Below are 11,590 nucleotides of genomic sequence, written 5' to 3'. Positions count from 1 at the left end.
TCCCTAACGGTCAACATTCTTATTTGAAGTGATTTTTTTATTTACGATAATCACCCAAATATGTTATCAACTCTTTTCAAGTATAAATTATTATGTAATTCTTGACCAATATCTGTCTATAATTTCAATCAATTTCCACGTGACATGTATTTTTTTTCTACATATAAGAAAGAATTAATAACACCCAATTAAATGTTGCATAAAAGTTAATAGAGACTATGATAATTATGAATCACCTGATAATTTTTTCATCTCCCAGGCGATTTTGAATATAACAAGAATAGTTCTGAATCTTTCTATAAAATCTTTTTATCTATCCTCAATCTTCATACTTACTTCTAGATAAAGTGAATAATAAATATTGTTTAAATTTTAAAACATTAAATATATTAATAAAGTATCAGGAAGATTTAAAGAAAAATATAACATTACTCTTCCCGCTAATACATGATAAAAAAATATAGATCTAAGCTGCCAAATACTATTACACTACTCATGGTTAATCCCACAAATGCAGAACCATTGAAGTACAAAGGATTATTTCCAAAATTTACATGAACCTTATTAACCTTACCAACAATTCAGCTAAGGATCAAGCATGGTTTCCACTTGCAGGCCCTCCAAGTGTCAAAACCAACCCTTGAAGGTCACTCCTCATTTTATGCTCTTTGGCTAAAGACGCAGTAGTGCCTCTCATGATTGGTGTTGGCTGAGCTAGCACAGGTTGCCTTAAGCCGTGGCAGGGCTCTGCATGCGAACAATTAGTTACTTGCTGGGAATCCCTCACACGATTTGAGTTCATAAATGGTTGAGTGGAGGGAAATGAACATGATAGAGAACAGTTTGGCTCAACACATGTAGAGAATACTCCTGCTCCCTGATGATAGATACATTTGTTTGTTACATTGCTCTTACGATAATCAAAACGTCCAGAAATTATTATATAGTTTGAGCTCCAAAATATTTTAGGGAAACACGGTTCAAAAGCTTACTGGTGCAAATAAGACTCCTCTGAAAACTCTTCCATTCACAGCTGCAGTCATGAGTAAACCTGAATCAAAGGCTCCATCAACTTTCCCCCGAACTTCAGCCCCAATCTAAGATGCAAAATCCAAAGTGAAAAATGATTAACTACAAATAATAAGAGAAAAATATTTCAGCAGAGTGAAATTCCAAAATATGAAAGCAAATATCCACCAGATGTTGAGTATGTCGAGCTCCTTTTCGATCCTCATCAACATGAAGATACTGCTCATCTTTTGGTTGATTTTCTATGAGATGAACACTTCTTTGTGTAATATTCTTCAAAACTGTGTTATTACTTGGGATATTGTCAAGCTGGCAATAGCTTGGACTTTTATTGATCTGTTTGAACCAATGATACCTCTGAGAATCCATGACAGGAAAATTTGCTTTTTGACCTGGGGTCTGTTCTTGATCAGATTGAGATGGAGATGAATGCTGGGACAGTGAAAGAGAATGTTCTTCTTGTTCTGAATCAACATCCCACACCTTTGCAACAGCGATTCTCCTCCTCTTCTGTTGTGAAGTGCCTGCATAGAATCACAATTTTCGGTCAATAAATCCTTGATTCTCTCATGTTGCACGTAAAAGTGGAGAGATTATTACATGGTCGGAAACTATCATGGTTTCAATCAATCTCCACATAACATGTAGTGAAATGTTATTGTTTCTTTCTCATAAATTGAAAATTTCTACATGCTAAGGGTGACTGGTTGAGACCATGAACATGTGGTGGTTCGAAAATATATAATAATTTTCTCTTAAATGTGAGGTAAAAAATGTATTAACCCACCAGAATCAAAGTGACAAGGGTTCACTTTATCCGATACAACTTCGTAAGACCATTTACCTAAGACTTCCATATTATTATTCCCATTGCGTGGAGTTGTCTGCTTTAAAACAACATTGTTCATTAGTTTTTTTTTTTTTTGAAAAATAAATTATCACATCAACAATAACTCATAATTAACAACATTGCAACACGAGCTTTTGTACCGAGTTGGTATCTGCTCCTCCGTGTATGGTCCTCTTTTCATGGTTCCAACAAGTTCCAAAAACTTTGCACATGGAAATGTTGTAACGCCCATTTGGATGCTCTGCTCCAAGCTGCAACACTAACAATTCGTTCAAAGGACGTTCATCTTCCCCACACCTGCTACAAGTCAAAAACAAGATATCAGAAAGAAAATCTTGTGTGCAGAAGGAAATAGAAAACAAAAATAGGAATTGTCATAGTCACATTTATTAACTAATAAATTGTAGTAAATGGGAACCAACCAACCCGCCATATATGGCAACATCCATGTCTGCTACAACAGCTGTGTGAGAAAACCGACCCTGTGGTTGTTGACCACGAATATCAAGCTGAGTCCACGAACAAGTGCAGATATCGAAGACCCATATGTCATTATAATAACGTTTATCTCCAACCCCTCCAATGATGTAGACCTGTAAATCATGAAAATATTCATCTACTTAGAGCATCTTAAATAGTGCAGGTTTTGGATTTTACTATGTCACTATTTAAAATTTTTTAATAGTTTTCTACTCCTATAGTGCAATCATTTAAGAACTTAAAATAAGTCTCTTCTAATAAGAAATGTTTTTTTTAATAAGAAACTGTTCTTACAGTTAGAAGCCAAGCCTCTTCTAATCTTCTAATAGTAATTTTAAGTAAGAACCAAAAACCATTTCTTAAACCTAAGAACCTCCCAAGAACTTGCATTGGGGACTTTCTTAGTGGTAAAGTTTAAAATATATAATAAGTAAAAACCAAGTTGCAAAGAAATTGAAGATCATCATAATAGTACAAAAAAATGTCACTGCATGCTGAAAACTGAAGGAATGTAAAAGAACTTGCCTTGGTTCCAATACTCACAGCCGCATGACCTGCCCTGACTCCTGGGGAAGAGCCTTGAATTTTCAACTGTCATCAAAATGCAAGGAGAGAGCCATTGTTTAAGTCCCATGTAGTTGAAAACATGATCTTTGGTCTTTCAGTTCCATACCAACAAAGTACAAACTATAGAAGCAACAAGAGAAAAAAAAAACATACCCTTGACCAAGTCATTGTATCCATATCAAGCACATTAACATCGCCCTGATACTGATCACCACAGTCTCCACCATAAACAATAAGCTTGTTCCCAGTTGCAAGAGTACTGTGACTGTCCCTGGGCACAGGCAAATCACCTTTGACCACAGGAGAAGTCCACCTCATGGTTCGAAGGTCTAGAACATGCAAATCATTCAAATAGTTTGCATCACCTTCTCCACTGCCACCAAAAATCACTAGTCTTTCATCACCAACTAGGGTTGCTGTGTGACTTTCCCTTGGAGAAGGAGGAGTCCCTTCACATTTTGGACAAATCCACTCTTTGGTAACAAGGTCCAATATATGAGTGTCATTCACCTTTTTCAACCCATTTGTGCCACCAAAAACTATCATTTTGTGCCCTACAAGAACAGCACTGTGGCTATCTCTTGGGCCTGGCTTTTCACCTGTGGTGGCAAGTTTGCTCCAATTCATTTTTTCAAGGTCCAAACACAGAACATCTCCAAAATGTAGCCCCCCACAACAGCCCTGAAATGATTAGACACAACATTTTATTGTTTGAAAACATATTTAAAGATAACTAGATTGATCATTGATAATCTTTGAGTTAATTGGGCTTAACAAGAAAAAATGAGTTTTGTAAATGACCAAGTTTTTCACCTATAAGACAAGAGAGTGAAAATACGTCTATTCATATCATTAATTAATTAAGAGGTTCTCACTTCTCAGATTATAAAGACATGGAAGCACTTTTTTTAGTGCATGTCTTGTATTATAAATTGAGAAACGTAACGCAAGGAGGAGGAAAAACGAAATGTGTGTATGTTTATGGCTATATTAAGAAAGCAGAAAGTTGATCGTCTCGCAAACGGGTATTGTCTCGCTAATTAGAGAAAGAAAAATGAATTCAGTCAATTGTCACCAAGAAATATATGCAGCAAGAGAAATTAGGAAAAACCTAAAATTCAGAGAAGAAAGTGTTTTGGTTATTAACCAAAGATAGCTATCATAAAGCTGGGAAGGTAAGAAACAAGTACAAGGAGGAGCTTGTGAAATTAATGAGCACATCACAAAAATGTAAATTCCCAGTAATGAAGACATTACAACACATCCCCTACAAAGCCAGAGCACCAAAAAAGCAAGACTAATGAGAAATTCAGATACCATAAATGAGGCCAACCCATTAACAAGCACCATAAACTACTCAGAAGTTATTACTAGGAACTACTATATAAAAAAGAAAAATATCATTTTAATTTTCAATAAATAAAAGAAATTTTTATCATTCTTACCCCAAAGACATACATAAGCCCCCCAGAGAAGCAAGCTGAGTGCCCCCATCTTTCAGAAGGATTAAAACCCAAAACCTTTGGATACAACCACATTGGTTTCTTCATGGCTGTTTCAGCAACCAGAGACCCCATTTCTTTGTATCTATGAGTTGCTCTTTCTGTGTGTGGTGACTGAGTAAGATTAAACTTTTAAGCAAGACTTTAAACACAGTGCTTGACAACGATGAAGAAACAGGAGGAGCTAGCAGAGAAAGAAAGAGAGAGTCAAAAGAAGACATCAACAAGCCAAGTGATGTATCAACTATCAATGTCAATGGACATGAAAAGATGGGCGCTTTCAAGTCCAAATCACTGGCAACCAACAGCTACAGATGGTTGTTGTGAAAAGAAACATTGTTTATTTATTTTTTTCTCTCACCCCTCACATTAAAAACAATACTACTACTTGTAAAGGGTTACATCACTCACATACATGTAGTCTGGTAACCTACAACAGTGAAATAAATAAATAAAGAAAGCTGATTCTTTCACATTGACGTAATGGAACCAGCATGCATGATATAAACATATACTCAGACACTAGAAGCATACATGCTCTGCTTAATTGGTTGGATAGGCTTGATGAACATTATTAACTAGTGGTGTAATATCATGGAATGTGACTGTGGAAGGGAAAGAGAGAGACTATTTCAAATAAATAAATATCAAGGAGTAATAACTTGTTTTTAAAAATTGAGCATATTTTTTATTCATAAAAATAAAAAATAATATTAAAGAATTTATAATACACGCATCCTGTTGAAACTATTGGACTATACCTTGATAAATTGAGTGTACTATATAATCACTTCAATATTTTTGTTTTTCATGTAGGTTTCTTGCTTTTCATGCTTTTTAAACATGAAGATGATGGAGGGTGGGGGCATTTAGTTGTTGGGAATGACGAGGAAGCTGTTTTGGGTTTGAGGTCCTTTGACACATGATAATATAGCAAGGTTAGAAACAGACAGGGAATTGGGAAAGCACTCTTCACTCGGTTTCCTAAACAAGCATCACGTTATTTTTCATAAATAATGTGATATATAGGGATTGATGGAAGGTTAGGGCTTTAATTTATTTATTTATTTAGTATTTATTTTCTCTGTTTGATGATCTCTCTCCAAGTCCCATGTGGGGTGTAGATCTAGAAATGTCTATTTTCAAGGTTCTTTGGGAAAGTGAGGTGCTTTGTTTTGTGGAAATTCTTTAGTTTTGGGAAATGGAATGGTGTTGTTAACGACTAAAAGGTCCAGGGTTTTTAACTTTTTAATCTCATTTTATAAGAAAAAAATTCTCACTCAAATCAATATTTGGTTCTTCCATATTATACTGGAACCCTAACTCATGAGAAATTTTATTTGAACATAAATTTTGTACAAAAAGATACAGTACATATAAGAAGAGAAGATAGAAAAACACATGAGATAAGATAATTAATGTAATTGAAAGAGGCAGAGTACTTAAAACAAATAACGTTATATAAAAAATTAGAACCCATATCCCATTAATCAGATATATCTAAAATACAGCGTTTTAGTATATACAATCAACATACTGAAATAATAAGATGGTAGTGTGTTGGCAAAAGGGTTTAAAGTAATCAAATAAGGCGATTGATTAATTAGCTAGGAGGCATGAATAGACTATATGGAGATAAGATAACCGGAAACAAGTAAATTAGTTATTTCACTCGACATAATTGATGTGACAAGAAAAAAAAAACAAAGAAAAGAAGACCTCTACTAATAAGTCATCTAAAAGTATATAAATTAAGAAATAAATAATTTTTTATTAAAATTTAGTACATTAGTAATGTATTTGAAACTCCAGTGAAATATATTAATAATATTTTTAATAAAAATTTCTACTTTTAAGTAATTTAATTAATAAAGAGTAATGTTTAGTGAATATTTTTCTACTCTCAACACCTCATCATGAACATTTTATTTTTATTTCTTTCTCTTACGAACTAGGTTTAAGATGTCTACCAAATTTTGAGAGAATAAAAAAACGTAGAATACACGCGATGCAACAAACATGAGAGCATTACCAATAAGATTCAAACTTACGAGTGCCTGTCTTTGCTTGCCATTCCACAGGGAGCCAATGTCATATATATACATAGTAACTTGAGCTCAGCAAACTCCCAGACTGTTTTAGTATCTATTTATTTATGTACTGTATTTATTTATTTAAGTTTTGTTTGTAAATTATTTAAGTTTTATTTATTTATTTAAGTTTAACGTTCAATCTTATACTACTACATTAAAAACAGGGTAGACAAACTTTCCTTTACGTACTTTCATTTTTTGTTTTTAGACAAATAATTACACACATTTCAGTTTTAAGATTTATTTATGTTTTTAGACAAATTAGCCACTACTATATTTAAGTTTTTACACATTTTCTCTTTTGGGTGTTTTCCAATATAAAAAAAGAAGAAAAATCCACTAATAGAATTGATAGCAGGAAGTTTGAGTAATTTACATGAAGTTGTATATTAATTTAAATCTTACTGTCTCTATTATACACATAAAAAAAAGGATCATTAAGTTTTTATTTGATTTTTGAAAAATTTGAATGATATGTCATTTTGATTTTAAAATCTTATGTCAATATTAATATTTTTTTATCCATAAATTGGTAACAAAAAATTTATAATAACTCACCTAATTGTTTAAGTTATTTCCCTTATATTTTTTTTATCATTACTATACCCTTGTATGCCAATACAAATATTGGCAGAAGAAATTATATTTTTTAAATATACAAAATTATTATTGTATGGTAACTTCAGCTAAGTCGAGGAGAATTGCCTCATATAAAATATATAAAAAAAAAAGTTAGTAAGACTGACTGAGAGTTCGAGTGCATATAATGCATTTTTTTTTTACTCAGAATGCATATAATACATAAAACCAGTTGATTTTAGATTTCTTGCGATATATTTCTCATATTGATGTGATTTAGATATCTACTTTTTCTTATCTTTCACTCTTTACACAATCAAACAAGAAAAAAGATTTTTTGTTATTTCCTCCTCCACTAAATAATTTAAAAATCAACTCACTTTTTTAAAACTAAACACGCCCTTTATTTTAAAGTCCTTTCCTATTTTTTAGTTTTTAAATTCACACAAACAGAGTTAAATTTGCTTAGCAAGTCCGGAAGGAAAGTCTAAAAGAATAATTTTATTAATGGAACAATTTTTATTATAATTTATACACACTTTTTTCCCTACCCTATCGCATCATATAGTATTTGATGTCGTATTTTTCTCATATCTTTCTGTTTCTATGGTACTTAATCTAAATGAACAAAGCATTAATTTAATAATAGTATTTTATAGATAAAACTTAATTTGCACGATTTTCAGAGTAAAAAAATATAACAAAAAATACCATGAGTTGACCGTAGTACTATAGGTGATTCCATTCTTGGAAGAAGGGGCCCAGCGTGACGGATACGTGCCGTTTACTGATGCCATATTCTTGTTTCTGACGGCAACTCACCAATCACCAATAATAATCGTTCCACATACATACGACATACGTAACGGCGTCAACATGACACAACGCAAGCCTATTTCCTTTGCTTTCTTTTTCTTTTGGTAAAATTACAAATTTTATCCCCTAGTTATTTTTAATTTTGATTTTGTTTTCTCTTTAAATGTATTCATGGATTTAATCTTTTTTATATCTAGTTACGCAATTTTAGTCCCCCAACCTAGATTTAAACATTGACCGTTACAAATAAATGTTGGCTATCACGTGTCATATTTTGATTCATCCGTTAATGGGTGTGTCATTTCAACCGCCTGTGGTAATTTTTTTACCCTAACCCTAAAACCTTATCATAAAATCACAAACCATGATCCTATAATATCATGAAATCCCTAAAACCTTCGAGGATGGTTTCATGAATTGGGCCAAGTTAGGCCCAAAACTTTACTCATCATTCACTTCCCTCAACAATGGCGGACAAAACGAAAGAGAAAGACTTTGTAAAACCTATCTTGAAACGGTTTGCATAGCACAGCAAAACGCTGAAACCCTAAACCCCCAAATTAAGCTCCTTCACTCAATGTCTTCGATGGCAACATCTCTTTTGAAAACCCCGCTCAATGTGTTCCACAAAACACCACAATCACTTTGCATGCTTCTCGAATGGCGCAAATTAGACATGGCGAAAAACTTGGGGGCATCACTCCCTGTAATGCGGCCATCACTATCTGAAAAACGAAGTGCACGATGAAATTTTAACGCTTGAGATCCTGTAGTGTTTAAGATGTTGTGTTTTAACGTTGTTTACCTTCTTAGAGAACAGAAAACTTGAGCATTAAATGACAACGAGGACTTGCATTAGTGGTGTCGTATTGGCGATGGAAATTCACGAGACAGAGTTGGCACAGAAATGTTGCTTTAAAGATTCTTGTTTTTGTTTACCAAAAATAGTGTCAAGTTAGTAAAGTTGGGAGTTTCATCTAAATGCGTCTAATTACGCCTTGGGATTTTTCTAATAAGGTTTTAGGGTAAGGGTAAAAAAAATTACCAAACTCGGTTAAAATGGAGTACCCATTAACGGAAAAATTAAGACGTGACACGTGTCAGTCAACATTCATTTGTAACGGTCAATGTCCAAATCTGGACTGGGAGACCAAAATTACGTGATTGGATATAAAAGGGAGACTAAATCCGTGAATAAATTTAAAAGGGGACTAAAATCAAAATTGGAGACAACTAGGGGATCAAATTTGAAATTTTACTTTTTCTTTTCATAATTGGAATTTTCTTCCAGCACAAACCATTTTTTCTTTTACACCCAACATATTTTTTTATAATTCTAACATTTTCTTTATGTATAACCTATATGGATTGACAATCCATATGGACTCATATAGATTGTCAATCCGTATGGTCCACATAGATTAACCTATGCTGGTCTCGAATTTCTAATCAACTAGGCTAATAGACCAATTATATTAAAAAAAAATAATGTCACTATATATAACAATAAAATTTCTAATGTATATTTAATACACATATAAGTTTACACAATAAATTTTGTAACAATTAATATACATATAACTTGTGACTTTCTAATATATTTTTTTACATATATAAAATTTAAATAAAAATCATAGGTTTAAATAAAAATCATAAGTTTAATAAAAATTTATATATGTAAAAATATATTATTAGATCAAAATTAATTATTACAAAATTAATTAGGTAAACTTATATGTGTATCAAATATATATTAAAAAATTTATTGTTATATATAGTGATATTAATTATTTTTTAACATAATTGATATATTAGCTTAATTGGTTAGAGCATCATGCTAATAACGTAAAGATCACAGGTTTGAGATCTGCATGGGGACATTAATTTTAAATTATTTTATAAAACATATTTTTAATATAATATGGGTCATATGGGATTATATGTAAAAATATTTTTAGTTTTTTTTCTCTCACTGTTAAGTGTATTTAAAAAATGTTTGGTGTAGGAAGAAAATTCCTTCATAATTTCATCTCAAAAACAAATTGAAAACCTGTCATGCATAAACAACTTTGGGCCTTATGGTAATTAACGTACAAGGCCCATTTAAGCGTCACTTTTTTTTTCTTTTCTAACATTTTATTTTATAAAAAAAAACAGTTGTTTTTATATTGTTATAAAGGAACTGCTTAATTTTATTCGTGATAATTATGCACCCATCAAGTCATTAATCTTTATGAACCCTAGAATAGTTCACAGACGCGTGTATGTCAATCATTTCCAGGGAAAGAGATTGAAATATTGCATTCATTTATATAGTTTTCTTATTTAGTTAATACATGCAAGTGAATAGTGAACACTGGAATGCACCTTTTTCGTTCTCAATAATTGTAAACATGGACTATCAACTTTCCAAGAAAAGCTAAAGAAAGACACAGGAAAATATAGTAAAAGAAATCTGATTGAGACAACTATTGCAAAAGCGAAAATGTAACCAAATGGGCTTGCTATGCAGGTCACACTTTATGAACAGATATCTTCTTCCCTGGACAATCTAGGCCATTGGGAAAACACTAATGTGTTTGCTTGGAAGGAAAAAAATTCAGACTGTAAGTGATGGGAAAAAGTATATACATATCAAAGTCTGCAAGTCTGCAACGTTGGATTACTTGGATATTCACCTTCCACTAAGGGCATGTCTATTAACGCTTCATTTTATTTAACTATTATATTTTTCTTTTACTTTTAACAATATGTAATTTCAAATTCTCAAGTCTTTTAACAAATTAACATTTTGTTGGGTAGGGAGGAAAAAGTGAGTGAAAACGAGGAGAGAGAGGAGAAATGGGTTACTTTATATAATACTAGTGTCTATATCCGGCGATGCTTGGGTATTTAGTATCATTTAATTAGATATATTGGATAGATAACATGATATAAGATATGTTTTTTTTGGTTGTGTAGCTATTATGTAGAGGGGTTGCCTTGGAAGGTTTGTTTTTAGGTATATATTCTAATTCCTGGAGATATTGCATTTTATGTCTATTGTTACGTACATATTGTTTAATCTGATTTGGTCGTATTTTTTTTTGTATTTTATCTTTAACTCTGGAACAGAAGATATATTCAATTAAATTAATTCGCATAAAATAAAAAAGAAGAAAGGATGATGAGATATAAGAGCACATTCTCGATCAAAGGTGCTTGGTTAAATTCATTAATGTTATGATTATTGTGGAATATATGATTTGATATGTTTTAATTATAGGAATTTAGTATGAGATTATTTTTCTTATTACTTATTATTTAGTTTTTTTTATTTTATAAACCTCTTTCGTTTTAAATAAGAGAATTTCATATAGTCTAATATAACAATGCACAACAAATAAATAATTTTTATATGATATCAGAGTTTAGATTTTTTTTTACAGAGAAATAATGAAGATGGTACTCCACTGTATGTACCTACGGGTCAAATCAAACAAAACAATAGAACTATAGTTTTAATTAAAAAATACATAAGTTTTTTTAACTTTATTTTTTTCATTTATACTTTTTATAATTGTACTATTCTTTTTAAATTTAGGTATCAACTAAATAAAAAAATAAGCATAATAATCAAGAACTGGAAATAGAAGATATAGATTTTCCCTTCAACTAAAAATAATGTGTAGATA

The 11,590-nt window shown here is 31.6% G+C and overlaps 1 protein-coding gene across 2 annotated transcripts; it reads right to left on the bottom strand.

The window, feature by feature from the left end:
• Nucleotides 1–414: 414 nt before the first annotated feature.
• Nucleotides 415–4,942, bottom strand: LOC114402742 (rab9 effector protein with kelch motifs-like). Of its 2 annotated transcripts, none has more exons than XM_028365411.1 (9): nt 4,372–4,942; nt 3,080–3,607; nt 2,885–2,950; nt 2,306–2,472; nt 2,020–2,179; nt 1,817–1,913; nt 1,198–1,553; nt 993–1,097; nt 415–877 (listed from the first exon to the last, which is right to left on the bottom strand). In XM_028365411.1, the coding sequence occupies exons 1-9, from the start codon at nt 4,501–4,503 to the stop codon at nt 593–595; spliced, it is 1,896 nt and encodes a 631-aa protein (XP_028221212.1). In that variant the 5' UTR covers nt 4,504–4,942; the 3' UTR covers nt 415–592. The 2 variants fall into 2 exon arrangements, with proteins under 2 accessions (XP_028221212.1, XP_028221213.1); XM_028365412.1 differs by having other exon boundaries at nt 2,020–2,176; nt 4,372–4,503.
• Nucleotides 4,943–11,590: the final 6,648 nt, after the last annotated feature.

Source organism: Glycine soja, chromosome 20 (genome assembly GCF_004193775.1).
Source record: "Glycine soja cultivar W05 chromosome 20, ASM419377v2, whole genome shotgun sequence".
NCBI lineage: Eukaryota > Viridiplantae > Streptophyta > Magnoliopsida > Fabales > Fabaceae > Glycine > Glycine soja.
The sequence above is the reverse complement of the archived record's forward strand: the minus strand, read 5'-3'. Positions and strand labels throughout refer to the sequence as shown.